At 47.1% G+C, this 21,036-nt stretch overlaps 10 protein-coding genes across 10 annotated transcripts; 4 read left to right on the top strand and 6 right to left on the bottom strand. All coding sequences in view use genetic code 12, as the record gives it.

Annotated features, from left to right (window-relative positions):
• Positions 1-98: 98 nt before the first annotated feature.
• CJI96_0000010 (uncharacterized protein) lies at positions 99-2,391 on the bottom strand (the record flags this gene model as incomplete). The annotated part of the gene is made up of 2 exons (XM_029033805.2): positions 99-1,513; positions 2,382-2,391. The coding sequence occupies 2 exons, from the start codon at positions 2,389-2,391 to the stop codon at positions 99-101; spliced, it is 1,425 nt and encodes a 474-aa protein (XP_028892397.2).
• Positions 2,392-2,775: 384 nt separating this feature from the next.
• Positions 2,776-3,666, bottom strand: CJI96_0000009 (dihydrodipicolinate synthase family protein; the record flags this gene model as incomplete). The annotated part of the gene is made up of 1 exon (XM_029033806.2): positions 2,776-3,666. The coding sequence occupies one exon, from the start codon at positions 3,664-3,666 to the stop codon at positions 2,776-2,778; it is 891 nt and encodes a 296-aa protein (XP_028892398.2).
• Positions 3,667-3,873: 207 nt separating this feature from the next.
• On the bottom strand, positions 3,874-6,168 carry CJI96_0000008 (uncharacterized protein; the record flags this gene model as incomplete). Its single annotated transcript, XM_029033807.2, has 1 exon — positions 3,874-6,168. One exon carries the CDS (start codon positions 6,166-6,168, stop codon positions 3,874-3,876), a length of 2,295 nt encoding a protein of 764 aa, XP_028892399.2.
• Positions 6,169-6,817: 649 nt separating this feature from the next.
• Positions 6,818-7,705, top strand: CJI96_0000007 (NAD-dependent epimerase/dehydratase family protein; the record flags this gene model as incomplete). Its single annotated transcript, XM_054702013.1, has 1 exon — positions 6,818-7,705. One exon carries the CDS (start codon positions 6,818-6,820, stop codon positions 7,703-7,705), a length of 888 nt encoding a protein of 295 aa, XP_054557988.1.
• A 223-nt stretch (positions 7,706-7,928) lies between these two features.
• Positions 7,929-9,371, bottom strand: CJI96_0000006 (uncharacterized protein; the record flags this gene model as incomplete). Its single annotated transcript, XM_029033809.2, has 1 exon — positions 7,929-9,371. The coding sequence occupies one exon, from the start codon at positions 9,369-9,371 to the stop codon at positions 7,929-7,931; it is 1,443 nt and encodes a 480-aa protein (XP_028892401.2).
• Positions 9,372-10,000: 629 nt separating this feature from the next.
• Positions 10,001-11,443, bottom strand: CJI96_0000005 (uncharacterized protein; the record flags this gene model as incomplete). The annotated part of the gene is made up of 1 exon (XM_029033810.2): positions 10,001-11,443. One exon carries the CDS (start codon positions 11,441-11,443, stop codon positions 10,001-10,003), a length of 1,443 nt encoding a protein of 480 aa, XP_028892402.1.
• Positions 11,444-12,081: 638 nt separating this feature from the next.
• On the top strand, positions 12,082-13,275 carry CJI96_0000004 (alpha-hydroxy acid oxidase; the record flags this gene model as incomplete). Its single annotated transcript, XM_029033811.2, has 1 exon — positions 12,082-13,275. The coding sequence occupies one exon, from the start codon at positions 12,082-12,084 to the stop codon at positions 13,273-13,275; it is 1,194 nt and encodes a 397-aa protein (XP_028892403.2).
• An 889-nt stretch (positions 13,276-14,164) lies between these two features.
• On the top strand, positions 14,165-15,349 carry CJI96_0000003 (pepsin-like aspartic protease; the record flags this gene model as incomplete). The annotated part of the gene is made up of 1 exon (XM_029033812.2): positions 14,165-15,349. The coding sequence occupies one exon, from the start codon at positions 14,165-14,167 to the stop codon at positions 15,347-15,349; it is 1,185 nt and encodes a 394-aa protein (XP_028892404.1).
• Positions 15,350-16,319: 970 nt separating this feature from the next.
• CJI96_0000002 (aldehyde dehydrogenase family protein) lies at positions 16,320-17,858 on the top strand (the record flags this gene model as incomplete). The annotated part of the gene is made up of 1 exon (XM_029033813.2): positions 16,320-17,858. One exon carries the CDS (start codon positions 16,320-16,322, stop codon positions 17,856-17,858), a length of 1,539 nt encoding a protein of 512 aa, XP_028892405.2.
• A 137-nt stretch (positions 17,859-17,995) lies between these two features.
• On the bottom strand, positions 17,996-20,368 carry CJI96_0000001 (M28 family metallopeptidase; the record flags this gene model as incomplete). The annotated part of the gene is made up of 1 exon (XM_054702012.1): positions 17,996-20,368. One exon carries the CDS (start codon positions 20,366-20,368, stop codon positions 17,996-17,998), a length of 2,373 nt encoding a protein of 790 aa, XP_054557987.1.
• Positions 20,369-21,036: the final 668 nt, after the last annotated feature.

Genomic DNA, 21,036 nt, shown 5'->3' with positions numbered 1-21,036 from the left:
GGATGTCTATGTCAAGAGTTACAAGTTCACTACAAGTAATTTGGTAATCTTTTTCGTGAATGCATTCCAAAACTATCATAAAATCATTGCAATACTTTTTAACCACTGTTATCCTCACAAGCGAAAGCGTGAGAAACAGTACCATTTCTATAGCCATCTATGATGGATTGCACGGAGCCGTAAGTTCCGGTCACCAAGATGTATGCTCCCAATGAAACTGACAACGCCGCTGTCAAAGTGTTGATCACACTCCAGCGATTCTTTTTCCATGCTTTAATACAGCCGCTGAACCACCACAACGTACCGTCGCCTTCGCGTTTGACATTGCTGCCCAAGTTGTAGACCGCAATGAAGCCAGGAATAATAAGGGAGAACGTGGTACCGAACAAGGCGGCAATAAGCGCCACTAAGTCACCAAAGAAGGGAATGGCACTAGCAATGACGAAACCAAACACAATAGCCAAGAGCATCATTGAGATCCAGGTGGTCCAGTGTGTTGGAGTGTTCATTTGAAGGTGCCTAGTACCTCTGAGTATTCTGACCAAGCAGTACTTCCCAGCAAGGTGAGCAAGAAAGAAGCACGAGAAGATGAGTCCAGGCAAGGCGATACCGTAACAGATCTTCTTGATGAGCGGACCAGCAGACCCCAAGGCGGGAGATGTGACATACTTGCCAACTTTTGCGTAAACAATGCAAGTGATGATAATATAATTGAAAGCGACAAAGCCCTGCCCAAGGTACAAAGCCTTGTTGTACTGACGCTGGTCTCTCATTTCTGTGTGGATTGTGAAGAAGGAAGCCGTTCCACTAAGACCAGCAAGCTGAGTAGCCACAGCGCTAGCAACAGCCGCATACGATTTCCCCGTGGCAACGGCGGCAATGCCCTTTTCAATTGCCTCATTCTTGGGAGCCGCCGAGGGCGTGTCTTGAGTAAGACAAGCGATGGCCACGATCCAAACACTGACGAATAACGACACAATGGCGGCCACACCCATCCACGACATAACCTTCAAGGTTCTTGTAGCCGTTCCCAATATAAGACTGATAATGGCACCCACCGCCGTCCAGACTGTGGTGCAAGCAGCGTGAGATGTGATAGCGTTGAACGCAATAGAAACCGTAAGAACGGTGGCGCCGTAGGCCAAAGTGTAGAAAAGCCAGAAAGCAGCGCCCATGAACTCTCTTCCAGCAGGCCCAAACAAGATCTCTGCAGCATCGCCAATACTGTAAGTATGAGGATGACGGAGACGGAAGTGGCCCACCACCACGCCACTCCACGTCGTAAGAATGCAAAGCGTTATCAACGATATGAGGCCAGGAATGACCCCCAAAATGTAGAAAGTGTGTGGGAGCCCCAAGATGCCCAAACCGAACTGGGTCTTCACCACCAAAGCCGCAGCTCCGAAGCAGGTGAGCCCACGAAAGTCAGGGCCCTTGTCAGTGATCTTGAACACATTCTGGTCCTCGATCTGGAGATCCTCGAGCAAAGACGGCGAGTCTTCAGAGGTGGGGTCTTTTTTTTTCAGACATAAAATCAAGCACGCAGCGAAATAGAAGGAAGTGCCCGGAGGGCGATGAACATGATTTGCCAGCTACTCACTGACAAGAACTAGGAATGGAGAAGAAGAAGTACGAGTCGAGAAAAAAAGTGAAAAAGTCAAAATCACGAGTCATGATATTCCTGGCCAAGACGTGGGCAGTTGCATCCTATCACGATACAGGGAAACGGCGATATCGAAGAGCAGAGGTCCAATTTGTGAAGGAATCTCGCGGGTGGAACAAATGCCGTAGTGAAAAACTGGGGAAACAGGTGACGGAAAATGGAGGAGCGAGTGAGGAACACCGAAAGATGAGAGGAAGATTGCAGATTGAAGAAAATGAGAAAGGCCCAAGTGATCGAGGTCCATTGAAAAATCATGAAATTTGGCTTTGGTTGGTGAGTTTTAGTGACGCTGGCGGGTGGCATAGTTACCTGAAAAAGCGCTGTTTTGGCGCACTTGCTGCGAAAAAGAAAGCAAGAAGAAGTGCAAATCTTCAGTGCGTCACCACATGAAGAATTTCCCCAGATCGTAGCAAAAAAGACTCGGCATAAGTGGAACGGAATGGCGATAACTATTCCCGTGAATTTTTCTTATCGCTTGAATGTTCAGCTTTGTATTGCGATTGATTTCGTGAATTTCTCCTTTCACCGGCTTTGCTTTTTCCACTTTCTTTTCGGGCTCCACCGAAATTTCCTGGTATTTGTTATGCGCACCATGCAATGGACCAAATAAGTTGGTCCTAAAAAAGCTGGGGAAATTCGTGGTCGCCCCAAATTGCTGTTCGTGTCACAATTACCTTCTGTCATTTTTGTTAAAATTTTTGATTCTACTTCTAGTTACCTATTTGCATCGTTGTCAAAGGCAATTTTATCAAATGGTGGCCTGAGAAATGGCTGCAAACACGGAAGATCAAATACGGTATGAGCCGATTGGGCCAGAACTTGTAACGATTACAGCATAAAGTGGGAGACTTCATTTATAAGAAACTGGAGTTTGGAGAACTCGTAGCTCATCAGTAGGTTAGCAAGTTGCCTAAAATGAGATCGAGAGAGACAGTGAAGTAGTTCTGAAGGGACACCAACGTCATCAATGTTTCTTGGTGGCATGCTTCAATATGTCTATTTATTCTCATCGTCACAGAGTCAGGCGCAAGCGTCCATTATGATCCTGATTCGTCTACATATGAAAAAAAATTCTTGCTACGATTTCATCCCAGAAAGCTGTATTGAGTCATTTAATACTTTCTCTTGGAAAGAATCTTCTTCAACCTGTCGTAATCCTTCTGCTCCAATGGCAATGTGGGTGCCCTAACTGGGCCTGCTGGATGGCCAATAATCTCAAGACCGGCCTTGATACCTGTTGGGTAACAAACGCTCTCGAGGAAGTCACTTACCTCCCAGAGGAACTTCCACTGCTCTCTGGCTTTCTCCAAGTTTTTCTCCTTGGTGAAGGTGTTCCACAACTCGACACACTCTTTGGGCACGATGGATGCCACTCCCCAGACACTCGCCCTAGCACCGTGGGACATAGCGAAGAAAGTAAGGGTGTCCCAACCATTGAATGGCTGGAGCCCGTCTGGAGGGTTAGTCAAAAGGTCACCCAACTCCTTGGCGTTACCTGAAGTGTCCTTCATGTAGTCAAATCCCTTGATCTTGGAGAGCTCTCTGAATTGCTCGGCTGTGAGGTGGACTCCAGTAGCACCAGGCAAATTGTAGTACATAACGGGAATCGAGATGGACCCACACACGTCCTCAAAGAACTTGTAGAGAGCCTTGAATGGGAGAGGATCGTAGAATGGTGGGACAATCATGCAAGCGTCAGCACCGACTTTTTCAGAGTACTGAGCCATCTCAATGGCCAACTGAGTGCTGTTGAAGCCAAGACCAGCAATCACAGGGAACCTTCCTGCGACTGCGTCAACGTATGCCTTGATAACACTCTTGTGCTCCTCAAGCGAGAGAGCTGGAAACTCACCAGTGGTACCGGTGGTAACAATTCCATGGATACCGGCTTCAGCCAAACGTTCGACCTGAGCCTTTATGTTCTCCAAGTCCACTGCCTTTGCATCAGCAGTGAGTGGTGTAGGAACGGCAGCGATGATTCCCTCGATCTTCTTGTGGACCATTGTCGTATAATTTGATAGTTTGAAAATTAGCAGAGCTTAATCATCTGCAATTGTCGACCTTTAAATCATTTTGCAGAAATGGGGTCCCACACGGAAGGCGCCCGAGCGTATCCAGGCGTTATGCGCGAGAGATTCGGTGGCTGTCCGAAGACCAACCGCGCTTTCCGGAGCACCTCCGAGGTCTCCACAACGGAATCAAATACTACTTTAGATTGGGTATAGGAACCATCTCTCCAAATCGGCACTTGTGTCATCGGGAATATCGGGCACAAGTCCGCTTGTGTGTATGCTGTCTTGCATAGGAGATGCAAACGGACCCGGAGTTGGTTGAGAAGTAAATCCTCTCTCGAGACCGTCGTCTCGAGGAAAGTCTCTGAAGGGAGTCACACTTGTAAATTCCTCAGATTGGCGCCATGATCGAGGGTTTGCAGGTACATGTAAATCATTGGAATTGTCTTGTCGATGTGAGTAGCCCGAAGAAGGGTAGGCATCGACGTCATGATGGAAGAAATGATCATCGTCAAGTAAGGAATTGTCTCTTTCTTGAAGTTTTGAAATTAGATGGATATTCGTTTCTCTTTGTAATTCAACTGGGCTGCAGCCCGGAATGTTGATGGGTCGCTGCAAAGAAGGACTACTAGACTTTGCAAGCCTATCCCAAATACAGACATTGCCTTTATTGGCCTGACTAGTGATGTTGCACGAGTTGGCCAATTCGTGAAGCACATTCGAAGACGCCACTTCAAACACGTTCCGAATTTGCTCATGGTCACCACTATCCAAAGCTGCTAGCGTTTCAAGCATCGAGGAGCACGCTTGCACCTCTAGGATTATCTCAACAAACGGCTTGCACAATTGAATTTGATTAGCATTAGAAAGGGTACGCAAGTACCTAATGTACGTTAATCCACACATGAATAGACTCTGAACAGTGAGCCAGGCAAACACTGCAGAGGCTTCACGGTGCATAATCTTCACGAGGTTCATAGCCTGGCCAGCAGAGTGGAATGCAACGTGCAATTCCTCAAGAGTAGGGTTTGCCCTGTTCGGAGAGGGTCTTAGTAGAAGAACGACTGCTATGTGAAATTGGAATTCAGTCCATTCCCTTGTTATTAAAGGCGTCGGGTATAAGTGAGACAGACGCCAAGCTCTTAGTTGGTCGTACGTGTGCCATGTCCATTTCGAGAGACTCTCTGGGTCTAGTGCTGGGTTGTGCCCTGGAGCATATAGCCTTCCATGTATTTCCGACTGTAATCGGCATATATGTACATGATGAATCGATGCAATTTTTAAATGGCATGTTGGTCCCAGATGAACGCCATCGGGCCTGATTAGGGCGTCTTCCACAAGTGAAGGCATTTCTGCGGTGATCCACGCATCTGGAATACTCGTTGGACGCCCCATGATAGTACTTAGGGTTCTGTCAATGCAGTAGCACGTCCAAAAGAGACGACGCCGAAGGTCTAGCGTGAGCGGATCAAGGTTTTTACCTGGTGTGGGCTCAGCGTAGTAACCTAGCTCTGTAGCGATCCTCATGGCAGAGCCAGCTAGCTGCCACAAATTACCTGCTTTGGGCACTAGAAGCGTGTACTGTAAAAGAAGCAAAGATATCTGTAAATGAACAATGCCTGACGCCTCGTTTATAGAACGAGATAGTAGTCTGGTCGCTGACTTCCAAAAGGCATGGGAACTGTGACCTAGCTCGGATGTAGATAGGTGAGGACGACTGATGGATGCTAGAGAGATGGCAATGACGATTCTTACCTGGAATAAGGATAGTGCAGAAGCACTATCGGGAGAGTCATGGCACTTTTGAAGAAGATCACTAAATTGCTTCTCGTGCATCACCGGGTAAGCACTATTGAACCATGAGAAGTACCTTCTTGAGACTCTAGACAAGATGGACATATTGTAAGCAGTGATATCTGTAGCCCTGTTGCGGACAATATTTTTCCGCAGAGCTTTCAAGAAGTCTCTTCCCAACTTTCCTATGGCCAAGTTTTCTGTAGCAATGAACGTTTCTCTAGCTCCCTGAGGGGTCATGGAGTGAGAGTATCGTCGAATTTCTCTTCTGATGTCTTCACTCACGTGGGAGCTGCCATTGTCCGAAATAACCGATCCAAGAAGATGCAATCCGTTGTAATGGCTGCTGTTATCACCCTCGTTTCCGGAATCCAATTCTTCACTGCTCAGCGAGTCCTCCGAAAGCCTACGCTTCTTGGATTCGGTGGGCTCGCAATCGGCCGAACTCTTCATTGCTTCGGTCGAATTGGGTATATTATCTTGTGCCTGAATCGACTCCGAGAGCGTTTTGATTCTCTGCTCCAACGCCCACGCCTCTGCTCTCGTCAAAGTCCGTCCCGAAGCCTTATCATCGCTCATACACGGAACTCCAGCTTTTGCACAGCTCAGACACGACGGGAGAGTGTGGTCACATCTGGTCTTGCGGGATCGGCACCTCTGGCAAGCACGAAGCCGCTGAGGAGGAGCTGCCACTGACATTTTTGGGCCACAAGTGGAACTTTGGTTGGTGATATCTTTCTTGGGGTAGTGTGGTTGTGTACAGGTGCTCAAGAACAGTGGGAGCCGGAGCGTCCGCTGGGATGCCTCCAGGAAGGCTATATTATGATTGATGGAGATGGGAGTGTAATTTTTCTCCCAAAGAGTATATCATATTGACGTCTCGAGTCATTTGATGAGCTGCTAGGGAAGTTACGTTGTGTACTTTTCATGCACGTATTTTGCAGCCATTCAGAGTGCCTTCGACTGAAGGGAATAGAGACGAAGTAATATATTAGGAGCCCAAGCGCTTCAAGTTGGTCAATTCTGACACTACTCAGGTGAGTTGGACAAAATGATTTCCAAGATCTAGTTTCAATTTCAGTTAGAATCTTACTAATTCGGTGCATGAATCGATGTGACAACCTATATCATAGACGTTATTCATAAACGGCTTTAACGAGAATGGACAACGGCTACCAGCCAAAGTATAATTTCATTCCAAACATCAGTTGTCTAATCGCGTACCAAATTATGCGGTCACTTGACTTGGTCTACTTTCGGACCTTTTCCGAAGCCCTCGGTATGTCCCCGCAATACATATATGAACACCCCTGACCCAACCTCACGTCAGTAGAATACACATCTCAAGATGAAAGTTTTAGTCCTTGGAGCAAGTGGTTACATTGGCAATAGTGTTGCAAATGCTTTGGTTCGGGCTGGACATTCTGTTCTTGCCCAGACTAGAGACGCCAGCAAATGGGGTAAGGAGTTCGAGAAGGATGAGATGGAAGTGCTCGAGAGTGACCCTGTTGCAGATGACAAATGGGTCGAGAAATTATCTCTCGTGGACGTGGTGGTAGACTGTCTCGGGGGATCTGCTCCACTAGGCCAGATCAGCTCTAAGCTTGTGACCAAAGCCGAGGAAGCTAGGAGACACCCTACGGCTGCAAAGTTAGTCTATGTGTGGACTTCTGGAGTATGGATTCACGGTGATGACCGTTTCGAGATTGTCACAGACGGAACTGAGGTGTCCCATCCTCCTGCAAAGGTTCAATGGCGTCCGGAAGTGGAGAACCAGATAATTCTGAGCACTAAGCTTGATGGTATTGTCATTCGTCCAGGCCTCGTATACGGAAGACAGTCCAACGTTGTTGGTATGCTTTTTGATCAGGAAAATAAGGGAAAAATTGAGTGGCCTGGGCATCCAGGCGGAAGATACGCTACTATTCACGTTGATGACCTTGGCGAGTTGTATAGACTTGCTGTTGAGAAGCACCCACTAGTTAAGGGTCTCAAACTTGAAGGCAGCAACTTTTCGACCGAAAGCGTTGACACTCTCTTGTCGCAGCTTGCTAAGTTGAGTAACGTCGACGGTTATAGCTACAAAGAACCCTCGAACGATTTTGAGAGAGCCTTGTCCAACACCAGTGTGGTGAGAGGTACTTTGGGTCGGACGCTTCTTGGATGGAACCCAGTGAAGCCTTCATTGATTGACGGTTTGCCAGTTTACTACCGGGCTTATCTTGCCTCTAAGTAGGTAGTTCATAGTGTTGGTTGTTTAATTGATGACTTGAGCGTCTTATATAAACCTTGGTTTTGTTTTCTGTTGATGAGTTGACTGTTCATATGTATAAGCTGTTGTTACGAATCGGCCTCTGTAAAAGCTATTTTTTTATCTTTGGTCCTGAAAATGAGTTTACTGACTAATTAATCTGAAACCAAGCCATAAAACATCTGTTCATAATACAGAAGAAACCTACCTAACTGTTGTCTGCACAATCAAAAGCTTTGGAAACGGTACCGTTCTTGTAACCATTGATAATCGATTGCACGGCACCATATGTACCCGCCACTAAAATGAAAAACCCAAACACTATGGCGAAGAGAGCCAACACTGTGGTAATGACGCTGGATCTACTTCTCGACCACTTTCTTGTGCACTTCCTCAACCACGACAAAGTTCCATCCCCCTTTTTTGTCATGTATCTGCTCATTAAATACAATGCGAGGAAGCCCGGAACGATAAGGGTGAAGCTCGTACCTATAAAGGCACCTATAAGTGCCAACAAGTCGTTGAAAAATGGAATTGCGCTGGCAATCACAAAACCAAAAACAATTACAATCACCATCATTGAGATCCAAGTCAACCAGTGGGTGAATGAATTGGTCTGTAAGTTTTCTGTACCTCTCAATATACGAACCAAACCGTACTTTCCTGCCAAGTGAGCTTGAAAGAAGCAGGAGAAGATCAACCCAGGCAAAGCAATGCCGTAACAAATTTTTTGGAATAGCGGACCAGCCGATCCCAACGCTGGAGAGGTGACGTAGTCACCAACTTTCCCGTATATGATGCAAGAAACTATCATGTAGTTGAAAACCACAAAACCCTGTCCAAGAAACAAAGACTTGATATATTGGGTCTGGTCCTTCATTTCGGAGTGGATGGTGAAGAAAGAAGCGGTTCCACAAAGCCCTAGAAGCTGAGTTGCAATGGCACTGGCAATAGCGTAGAAAGGCTTCCCAGATGAAACCGCCACAATACCCTTGTCGATAGGCACACCTTTGGAAGCGGCTGCTGGAGTAGACTGTGACAAGCAGGCGATGACCACTATCCAAGTGGATAAGAAAATCGAGCCAAGAGCAACATACCCACACCACGACATGACTTTCATGGTTCTCACGCTGGTGCCGATAATAAGACTGATCGCAGCCCCGATTCCAACAAACCCCGTAGTACAAATAGCGTGATTACTCAACGTGTTAAGAGCAATGGAGAATGTAAGCACAGAAGCACCGTAGCAAAGAGCATAGAATAGCCAGAACGCCCCGCCCATGAACTCTCTGCCCACAGTGCCAAACATCATCTCGGCAGCATCTCCTATACTGTAGATGTGAGGGTACCGAAGCCGAAATTTGCCAACCACGTATCCTGTCCATGTACTTATGGCGCACAAGGCCACAAGACAAATCAAACCAGGAACGAAACCCAACGTCAGAAACGTCTGGGGAAGTCCAAGTACACCGAGGCCAAACTGGGATTTGGCTATCAACACAGCAGCACCAATACAGGTGACGCCACGAAAGTCGGGGCCTTCTTCCTTGACAACAAACACATCGTGTTCTCCAGTGTCAAACTCGCTGAAGTGGCTGATCTGTGGAGACACCACGATGGTGTGGTTTTTTTTGGGATCGTCGGCAGACATCACGTAAGATATAGAAAGACTAAAACACAACAACAAAAATCTCGGAGCCTACACTGCTTATAACTACCGAATTTGTTTTCCAGTACTTTCATGCAAAAGTCATCGTCATCTGTAAGTTGTTGGACGTGATCGCGAGAGGTAGCCCGAAACCAGATTAACTTACCTAGTGAAAAAGACCCCTCGGACCATCTCCGAACATGTTCGGTGCGGCTCCGCACGTTGCCCGGCGTGGGGAAAGTACGTTCTTGAGATACCTCCATGGCGATTTTGCAGCAAATTCTTTTTGGATCGGTTTACGTAGTCCTAAAGAATGAGGGGCGCCACTATGCCTGTCGCATAGAAGGGAGTGGGCAGTAGAATATATTGATTGGTTGGGAAAAGGGTAACAGCGTTTTGTGATCCGATGGAGAGATTCACTGGACATGAAAGTCCGAGTGTGGTGATACAAGAATGAAAGCAAACTTTTGAGAGGAATAGAAAAGAACAGTAAAGAAAAAGAAAAAAAAAAAATAAAATTTAGTGAGGCATTGTCTTGGTGTCTTGTTCGCATACATCTACATTACGTTTAACGTGTAGTCGCTTATCTGCTGTAGGATTCGTAAGTCGTTACATAATCATCCCCACACTATTTAACTGTTATCGCCACAATCAAAGGCACCAGCGACCACTCCAGCCTTGTAATTGTTGATGATCGACTGCACTGATCCGTAGGTTCCAGCCACCAAGATGAAGAGGCCAAATGCAATAGCAATGAACGCAAGCACGGTGGTGATGATGCTATATCTGCTTCTTCTCCAATTCCTCTTGCACTCGCTCACCCACGCCAAAAGCGGGTCGTCTTGCTTGCGTACGTACAAGCACATTTCGTAAAGAGCCAAAAATCCGGGCACAATGAGCATGAAGCTGGTGCCTATTAAAGAAGCCACAAGCGACAACAAGTCGTTGAAAAAAGGAATGGCACTGGCAATGACAAACCCGAACACAACCGATAAGACCATGTTGCCCACCCAGGTGATCCAGTGGGTTTTGGTATTTTTTTGGAGATGCCTTGTGTCTCTGAGAATGCGAACTAAACCATACTTGCCCGCCAAATGGGAGTGGAAGAAACACGAAAAAATCAAACCAGGAAAAGCTATGCCGTAGGAGATTTTCTGGAAGAGCCGGCCTGCCGACCCCAAAGCTGGCGAGGTGACGTAGTTGCCGACCTTACCATAGATCATGCACGAGAGGATAATATAGTTGATAATGACGAACCCTTGGCCAAGCAACAACGACTTCGTGTACTGGGAAGGGTCTCTCATTTCCGAGTGGATGTTAAAGTAGGCAGCAGTGCCACAAAGACTCAAGAGCTGGACACCAATGGCACTGGAGATTGTTGAGAACGGTTTCCCTGTGGCCACAGCAACAATTCCCTTGACCACGGGCTCACCTTTTGGAGCAGCAACAGGAGTTGACTGCGTAAGACAAGCAATTGCAACCACCCACGAGCTGACGAACACTGAAGCAAGGGCAATGTATCCGCACCACGACATCACCTTCATGGTTCTGATGGCAGTTCCAAGCACAAAAGTCATAGCTGCACCTATTCCCACGAAAGCAGTTGTGCAAAGAGAGTGTTCTGTCAAAGTGTTGAAGGCAATCGACAAGGTAAGAAGTGAAGCTCCGTACACAAGCGCATAGTATAACCAGAAAGCGCCGCCCATGAACTCCCTGCCAGCAGTTCCGAACATGATCTCGGCGGCATCTCCAATACTGTAGACGTGAGGGTGGTGAAGACGAAACTGGCCCACAATGTAACCAGTCCAAGTACTCAAGGCGCAAAGGGCAAGAAGACAAATGAGGCCCGGTACCACGCCCAAGGCCAGAAATGTTTCTGGGATACCAAGCACACCCAACCCAAACTGAGCTTTGGCGATCAACACAGCAGCTCCCAAGCACGTCACACCACGAAAGTCTGGTCCTTCCTCTTGCACCACAAACACAGCGTGCTCTCCCGCATCGAACTCGCTGAAGCGACTGACCAGGGGAGATATCACCACGTTGAGCTCTTTCTTATGTTTTTCGTCTGACATTGTTTGACAAACAACAACATCAACATCAACATCATCATGGCTGCAATATATACTCAGATCAAACGCCGAGAAGCGCTACCAGACCCCTCGCGGAAATATAATCGCGGGTGGACCATCATATGTATTGGTTTGGAGACTGTGGAGACATGCTTAGGCGTAGGTTGAAAAATATTGTCGCACTCGGAGACGCTCCGATCGCCGTGGAGAACCTATCTGGAATTTGGAAAGTACACAATAGGATGGAGAATCTGTCTAAAGACGAAGAGATAATTTGTGATTGAGTTCACTCTTTTTAAAAAGTAGAAAAAAAAATGCCGGAACTGCCAGTGCTAGTGTTGGAAGCGCCTATCTCGAAAGGCAAAATCTGCTGTGAAAAAGAGAGGAAAAGTTCTTTTAAAGACATTTGAGAAAGCCTTGAGGACCCCACTTACAAGAATGGGCCACTTTAACCGACGGGCCGTTGTGGGGGGCCCCGACTCGAGTATGCGGAATCGGTATCGGGGCGCCTTCGGAGCGCCTCCGATAGATAGGGATGGTGGAGAAGGAGAGATCAATTCCGATTACACATAAAAACGGCCCGAGTTTTCATAGATCCTACTCCATTAGGTTAATCAGCAAGCTCACTATCGCCCTTTCTCATGAACCGTGCAAAAAACTACGACGACAAAGTTCACTGCATTGCAGACTTGGAAAAAGTTGCAAATGAGAACCTCGAGCCTATGGCCCGTGATTTCTACAGTGGAGGGTCAATGGACCTTGGCACTGTCAGAGAAAACCAATCATCTTATGACAAGTACAGACTTCGTCCAAGGGTGATGGTGGATGTCAGCAACGTCGATACGACCACCACATGCTTGGGTGCAAAAGTCGCTTTCCCTTTGGGCTTTTCTCCAGCAGCCAACCACGGAATGGCACACCCTGATGCCGAATTGGGAACATCGAGAGCAGCTGCCAAAAAAGGTGTCAACATGATTCTCTCGAGCTGGTCCAACTCCTCGTCGAAAGACGTTATTGACCAGGGCAAAAACTCAGGAAACGCTTACGGCCAACAATTGAGTGTGGTGAAACACGACCCAACCAACATGTCCATCATAAAAAACGCCGAGGCTTGCGGATACAAGGCGCTTTTTGTTAGCGTGGACTGCCCATGGCTTGGCAGAAGGTTGAACGAAATGAAAAATGACTTCAGGCTTCCCGACCACCTCAACTTCCCCAGCTACCCATGGATCAAAAGCGATAACATGGTCAGCGACGACGACAGGACTCAGTACCACCCATCGCTCAAATGGGATTACATCAGGTACCTCAAGACCAAGACAACAATGCAGATTTGGCTCAAAGGCATCCTCACTCCAGAAGACGCAGCATTGGCTGTGGAGGCGGGCGCTGATGGGATCCTTGTGTCGAACCACGGAGGCAGGCAATTGGATGGCGCCATGTCCACCTTAGACGCCTTGCCTGACGTGGTTGAGGCTGTTGCTGGCAGAATCCCCGTGCACATTGATGGAGGTATCAGAAGAGGCAGCGATATCTTCAAGGCGTTGGCTTTAGGCGCCGACCACTGCTGGGTGGGACGCATTCCTTTGTGGGGTCTTGCCTACAAGGGAGAGGAGGGTGTCAGCATTGCCCTCAACATTTTGCATGACGAATTCAGAACCGTGATGGCTCTCATGGGATGCACAAAGGTGGAAGATATCAGGCCTGAACATTTGGCGAGGATGGGCCCCGATGGAGCCCTCCACAAAGTCCACGTTAATGTGCCGCCAAAGACTAGAGCTATTCTTGACAAGGTGGTCGACAGCACCACAGTCAACTTGCCAGCCAAGCTTTAAATGAACGACGTAGATGCAATGTATTGATTTCAGTGAGATTCTTGTAGACTAAGGTGTCATTGTAGTACTGATACAAATAACCCAGGCAAGCGAGTCTTCGCAGTCGAATTGAGCTTGGACAAAATTAACTGGCGAAGATAGAACTGGATGACTCAAATAATGAGTATGCGTTTAAAGAATGAACTAAATTGATTAACGTATACATCCACGAGCGTTATAACAACCCCACGGAGCTACATTATACTCATATTGATCTCGATTATTCACAAGAAGAGGTGGAGGATTTAAAGAAAGAGGCATGAATTTGCCAAGCTGAGGCTCAAGACTGGGGATCAAGACTGGGGTTTGAGATTGGTGTTTTACGTAATCCTAGCCGACAACATTTAAGGTGTGTAAGCGTACGGCTCCTCAGCGAGCCACTTCCAAAAAAGAGAAAGCAACGGCAATGGCAGCTCCGTCATCAACATGTAGTGGGTCCGAGTAGCTTCCGGGTACCGACGGTTATGCGTCAAAGGCAATTACGTGAAAAGTGTCAAATTCCGCATTGAGCTTGGCTTCGCATAATATGTCAAATATGTTCGATTGGCTGCAAATTGACTGAATTAGAGATAAAGCAAAAACCCAACTCAGCTAATTCGAGTGAGAAAAAATGTAGTCACAATCATTCTATAATCTACACTTCGGCAAAAATCTTCAGAATATTTTTTTCTAGACGTTCCTTCTCCATGTATGGCAACAGCGCAAAACGCTCTCAACAGAGTGTAGCGCTTAACACGTTGCGATGCAAGCAGCCGAAGCCGTATGGCCACTTGGCTGCAAATTGTCAAAGGTTCGAGATATCCAATCTTATAAATGACTGATCAATTCTCAGTCTTTTGAATCAATCTTCATGCTTTCTTTCGTGACTCTCCTCTCTTTTGCCTTGGCTTGTGCCAACGCTTTGGTGGTTCCCCACGAAGACTCTCTGGCTCTCGACAAAAGAGAGCCTGCTCCAATTAAGCTTGACTTTGACATCAGAAAGACACTCAACAAGTCCTCTGATATCATTGACCTCTCAGAAAGAGCCCATGCGCTTAAGTCCCGCTATAACCGGAAGAAGAGGGCAACTAGCTCCCCCATCGTTAATGACAACGATATAAGCTACTTGTTAGACGTGAAGCTCGGCTCCAATAAGCAGCCTGTCACTGTGGAGTTGGATACAGGCTCATCTGACCTTTGGGTCTACAACGTCTCCACGCCAGGGGCCCAAGGTGGTTCTTTTGACCCCTCGAAGTCTTCTGATGACAAGGACACAGGAAAAGCGTTTTCCATCTCCTACTTGGATGGTTCTGGCGCTGAAGGTGAATATGTGACCGACGACTTTGCTTTTGCTGATGGCAAGACACTTTTGGAAGACTTTCGGTTTGCAGTGGTGGATGGAGGAGAGCCAAACTCTGAGGGCGTCTTGGGTGTGGGCAACAAAAACACCGAAGCTGTTTCTTCCCACTACGACAACTTACCCTGGGCCTTTCAGAAGAAGGGCATCACACCAAAGGCGTCCTATTCGCTATTCTTGGGATCTGAAGAGTCTGGCAAGGGCTCGATTATCTTTGGTGGTATTGACACTGAGAAGTACGAAGGCGAATTAACCAAATATCCTGTTTCCGGCTCTGATGGATTGGCTCTCGAAGTAAAGAGTGCTGAGGTTGATGGTAAGAGTGTTGCCTTGAACAAGCCATTTCTATTGGATTCAGGAACCTCTTTAAACTTGTGGCCTAGTCCACTTATCAATGCCGTCGGAAAGGCACTTGGTGGTCTCTACTGCTTTGAGTTTTACTGTATTAGTTGCGACCAACCTAAAGATAAGTTTTTGACGTTTGACTTCGGCAACAACAAGATCAACGTCTCGTACCATGATCTCGTGTTCCACCTCTCGGAATCGGAATGTGTTTTGGGCGTACAGCCTAATGAAGAGACTTTCATCCTTGGTGACGTCTTCTTGAGATCAGCTTACGTCTACTACGACCTCACTCTGGATGAAATCTCGATTGCTCAAGCCAAGTACACCAACGCCTCCAACATAGTCAGTGCCTAAAAAAGTTTCTATGCCCAATACTTTTTTTTGTTTTTTAAAAATCTTCAAATGACACTGTAGCAGTAAACTTGAACACAACGGCAGTAAATTAAGTCATAAAAGAAAAGATACCTTACCTATATTGTGAATCAAAGAAACCGAAGATTAGGTACCCCACAAAATATCGAACAGCCTGTCAAGTGACCGTAGAAACCTTGAAGCTATTGTCCACGAAAAGATCAACTCAACCGAGCACTTAGTCTTTCAAGTAGGGATAAATCAATTTCTTTTAGGTATAGAATACAAACCTACCTTATGCTGACCTGGTACATAGTTCTGTTTCATTCAGAGTCCCTGAATACAGTTTCAGGAGCTGATTTTAAGAAAAAGTACCCAGCATGGTCATTTTTTTTGAGCGATATTCAATTTGAATTTACACTAACGGATACTCGTCTGCGTTGATTTCGCGGGGGAGAGCCAAAAGTACACCCGTGCACCTACCACATTTTGTGATCTCTGTTAGCAGCTACATATCTGACAAAGATAGTTCCCACCTCAAAACCCCAGCCCCAACATTCGGTGAAGTGATGGGGAGTGAGCCTCCAAACTTAGAGATTCTCCTCAATTTCCTTGTTAAACATGAAGAATCTCTAGACGCATACATCTTTGCCGTTGCCACGGGCTGCAGGACGACCACCGAGTCCAAACACAAAGATGACGACCCACAAGAGACTAGAAATTTTTTCACTCACCGACCTTCCTTTTCTGGCGGTGGCCGACGGAATCGAGGTGCTGCAAAAAACGAGATGCGGGATAAATCTGGGGTAAGACCCACACGCAGTGCTCGTAACCAGGAGGCCTCAGGGAAACCGGGCGCGCTCACGGAGCTCGTCCGAGGCCACCGGACAGGTTCCGATCACAAAAACCACCCTTGTATAAATCACGTAACCCTCATAGCCCCCACTACTGTTTTCTCCAGCACTCTTCCACAATGTCTGCCAAAATCAATTTGTACAATAACACCTCCATTGACCTCCCCACCGGGTTGTTCATCAACAACGAGTTCCGTCCCTCGAGCAACGGTTCTACCTTCACTACTCCCAACCCAGCTACTGGCGAGGATCTCGTTACCCTCAGCGCCGCTACTGAAAAGGACATCGATGCTGCTGTTGCTGCTGCTCGTGAAGCGTTTGAGAACGTCTGGGGCAAGAACTCGACTCCTGGCGAGAGAGCTGAAATCATGAACAAGTGGGCCGACTTGATCGAGGAGGATATCGAGAACCTTGCCCAGTTGGAGAGCTTGGACAACGGGAAACCCATCTGGATGGCTCGTGACGTTGATATCGTAGACTCCATCGGGTGTCTTCGCTACTACGCTGGTCTTGCTGACAAGATTGAGGGCCGTACTATCGAGTTACAAGAAGGGGTCAAGGTAGCCTTCACCCGACCAGAGCCCATTGGTGTTTGCGGCCAGATCATCCCATGGAACTACCCGATCCAGATGTTTGCGTGGAAAGTTGCTCCTGCGCTTGCTGCCGGTAACACCATTGTCATGAAGCCTGCTGAGCAAACTCCTTGTAGTGCACTTCGTTTGGCTGAGTTGGCAGTGAAAGCTGGCTTTCCTCCAGGTGTGTTGAATATAGTCAATGGTCTCGGTGCTGTGGCGGGAAGTGCCATTGCCAACCACATGGACATCGACAAGATCGCCTTTACCGGCTCTACTGTCACTGGGCGCAAGATCATGGCTTCTGCTGCTAACAGTAACTTGAAGAAGGTCACGCTCGAGCTCGGAGGTAAGTCTCCAGTGGTGGTGTTCGACAGCGTTGACATCGACCAGACCGCCAACTGGGTGTGTATGGCTATTTTGTTTAACCATGGTCAGGACTGCTGTGCTGGGTCACGTCTCTTCATTCAGGACACCATCAAGGACAAGTTCTTGGAGGTTCTCAAGCGCAAAGTGGAGGAGATCCAGATTGGCGATCCAAGCGACATAAAGACATTCATGGGCCCCCTTGTGTCGAAGGCTCAGCACGAGAAGGTCAAGCAGTATATTAAATACGGTGAGGAACAGGGCGCCAAGTTGCTTACTGGAGGCTCAGCCAAGGCAGTCAGCTTGGCTGATAAATTAAAGAATGGTTACTTTGTGACCCCAACTGTGTTCACTGAATGCAAGAAGGGCATGAAAATCGTTGACGACGAAATCTTTGGTCCCGTTCTTGCGGTGCAGAGCTTCACCACCGAGGAGGAGGCAGTCAAGTTGGCTAATGACACTGCCTACGGTCTCGGCGGTGGTATTTTCTCTCAAAACGCTTCCCAGTGTATGAGAATGGTCCACGCAATCAAGGCTGGTACCGTGTGGTGCAACCAATACATGGCATTGAGCAATGCTGTTCCATTTGGAGGCATGAAGCAGTCCGGTTTCGGCCGTGAGTTGGGTATCGAGGGCTTGAAGGAATACACCCAGACCAAGGCTGTTCATTGGAACTATGGTGAGGAGATCCCATGGCCTCTCGATGGTACAAACGTATGATATCATTTTTAGTTGAAACCGTCTCGTTTCCACAGGTTTTGCATGCAAATATGATGAAGTGATTTGAAGAGGACTATTTAAGTATGGTGATTAGTATGTAATTAGGTTTCATCGATGTAAAATTCGAAAAAATACACTTATGCAACGTGCAATCCCAAGGAGACCCTTCTGGCAGCTCTTGCAGCAATTCCGAGCCACTTGACAGTACCGTTGAAATCTTCATCCTCAACCGCCTCTCTTATGCCCGGCCAAGTCTGACCAGCGTATCCGGCGTAGCGGCCGACGGCGAAAACAATATGCTTAAACCATGGTCGTCTGTGGAGCCCTTCCTCATGCAAAAAGTTTCTCTCAAAATACTGAATGAGCTTGTTTTGGTGCTTGATCCTGAAATGTAGCTTTACTCTCTGCCACCAATGAAGGTCCCTTCTGTCGTTGTATCGTCTTTGCAACTTTGCACTTGCATAATCAAACGACAGTGTTTTTTCTTTTAATTGCTCCAACTGTTGCTGAGTGTGATTCACGATCTCACCAAGTGTGACAGTTTTATGATGCTCATGTTCTTTCATCATTCTTCTCATGTGCCTACATTGGAAAGGCAACAAAAACTCCGGGAAAACCACATCAGTATTCTCCGCATATAGATTTTGTGATGCTCTATCAATGGCAGCATCGTTCTTGTGATCCCTAGCAATGTACTCTGCCATTAAATGTGGAGATACCTTTCGATCAAGCCAATCTTTGGGTATGGTATCCTTAGCTAGCTCAAAGTAGAATAGCAAATCTTTGGCGTAGTCGTGTAGTGAGAACTCAATCACTTTGTGCTGGGACAACTCCAAAGCTAAGAGGGCGAGATACTTTGCAGCGAGATTATGAAAGACAAATCCTGGATCGCCAAACTCATCCATCCAATGGAACGAGTCATAGTTGGAGTGATAGTGATAGATGGGATCTTTCTTCCCACTTTTGAAAGATATATCCGCAGAGGGTATACCTAAATGTTCCAAGAATACAGTATAGTCCGATCCAGACCCCAAATTCCTGATTATGTCACCTTTTTCTTTGACAAAGTGATCATACAAAGAGATGTCATCCTTTCCAGGATATGGTAGCCACTTAGCCACCTTGCGCAACACTTTGTTCAAGACTGGAGAAGCGCCCAAGCTTAAAAGCAGGCCCTGTACAGCTACATCGGTGTTGATATACGCCACAACATTCTTTTGTAGTCTCTTTGCAGCGTACTCACCAAATTCGGTCGATCCAATGAGACCATATTCTTCCCCATCCCAGCTCTTTAGAATAATAGTTCTCTCGAACTCGAAGCCAGATTGCTTTAAATCGCCCAAAGCCCTAGCTATTTCAATAAGTACCGAGGATCCCGAGTTAGGATCTCCAGCTCCGCCTTTGATCCAAGCGTCTCTATGGTTACCAATCACAATAGCCTCATCTTTGTTTTTACCTTCAAATTCCCCGTAGACATTCCAAATCGGAGTAATCTTGTACTCTTGCTTATTGTATAGGTTTAGCGTTGCGCTTGGATGTGGACCTGTGCTGTAGTCTACACCCTCCAATGTACCCTTCCAAGACTCTGGCACATTCTTTCCGTGACCATTCAACTTTGCCAAGAGAGGTTTGACTTCTTTGTAAGACACTGGGAGAGCAGGAATCTTGCAAATACTATTATGCGGATCCTCTCGTTTAGCTCCCTTCTTAGATGCGTATCCTGGTGTTGTTGGGTCTCCAGGAGTAGCATCCAAAGCACCCAAGAACATCACACTGCCTCTCTGAACCGAGCTTTCCTGTCTAGCTGGGCCATGTGGGTACAGCTTGTAGCCATTAGCTGTGGTGATGTCACCATCGTCAGCCGGATCACTATAAATCAATATTCCCTCAGCACCGAAGTCTTGTGCAAACTTGACTTTAATGCCACGATTGATTCGTCCGTAACGAGCAATGACAATTTTCCCTTTTACTGAAACCCCGTTTTCCTCCATCCATAAGAAATCGTCAATGGTGCCGTAGTTCACATACACATACTGAGCAGTCACATTGCCATTAGCTGCATAGCCCAAGAACGTGGGCACAGTGTCATTCCCAACAGAAGTGGGGTCCTCTTTGACCTCATCCTCTCTCAAGGATGCCTTGAACTCCACATTTCCGTGCTTATCCATTAACGACAAAGAGTGATCCTCAGGGTAGCTCAAAAGCACATGGTAGTCGTCTACGGTCGCTTTAGCACCGTATTCAGCAAACTTGCTTCGAGTAAACTCCACCAACCCATAATTTGTTCCTGCCAAATGCTTCTCTGCGGTGTATATTCTTGACCAATTGCGAGCGTGGTTCGTCTCTAGCGACTGCAATACGACTTCCTTTGGGTCCTTAGTGTTTTCAGCTTCCTCAAGCCAGTTGAGCTTGGATACCAAGACTATGAAAACGAGAGCAGCAACTGTGAGCCTGGCTACCCGCTGAAGTAAACTTGGCCGAGGGTTTAGGTCGAAAAGCTGCTTCTCCATTGCCAATGTCTGACTTTTGTTGAAGTGAGGTGATGTAGATAGAGAGATTCGCAGCCGCACTTCTTATCAGTCCCTAGTTGCAAAATAATCCCAGAAGGGATAGAAGAAGTTTGGATTGGCTGGATGGTGAAAGTTCTCAAGCTGAAAAAGATAGACAATAAAATAGATTTAAGAAATTTCAAGGAATGTGCTACGATCGCCAGATAGTGGGTTGGGAACGTCAAATTCCGTTCCGTTGGCGATCACACCATGTGAGTGATATGTATGGCTGGAAGACCATAGACTACGTGGTTTAGCTAGGTGGTGTCTGGGTTTCTTAGGTGGTGTCTGGGTTTCTTAGGTGGTGTCTGGGTTTTCTTAGGTGGTGTCTGGGTTTTCTTAGGTGGTGTCTGGGTTTCTTAGGTGGTGTCTGGGTTTTCTTAGGTGGTGTCTGGGTTTCTTAGGTGGTGTCTGGGTTTTCTTAGGTGGTGTCTGGGTTTTCTTAGGTGGTGTCTTAGGTGGTGTCTGGGTTTTCTTAGGTGGTGTCTGGGTTTCTTAGGTGGTGTCTGGGTTTCTTAGGTGGTGTCTGGGTTTCTTAGGTGGTGTCTGGGTTTCTTAGGTGGTGTCTGGGTTTTCTTAGGTGGTGTCTGCTTTAGGTGGTGTCTGCTTTTCTAGGTGGTGTCTGGGTT

Source organism: Candidozyma auris, chromosome 1, assembly GCF_003013715.1.
Source record: "Candidozyma auris chromosome 1, complete sequence".
In the NCBI taxonomy this organism is placed as follows: Eukaryota; Fungi; Ascomycota; class Pichiomycetes; order Serinales; family Metschnikowiaceae; genus Candidozyma; species Candidozyma auris.
This window is presented reverse-complemented; position numbering and strand designations above follow the sequence as displayed.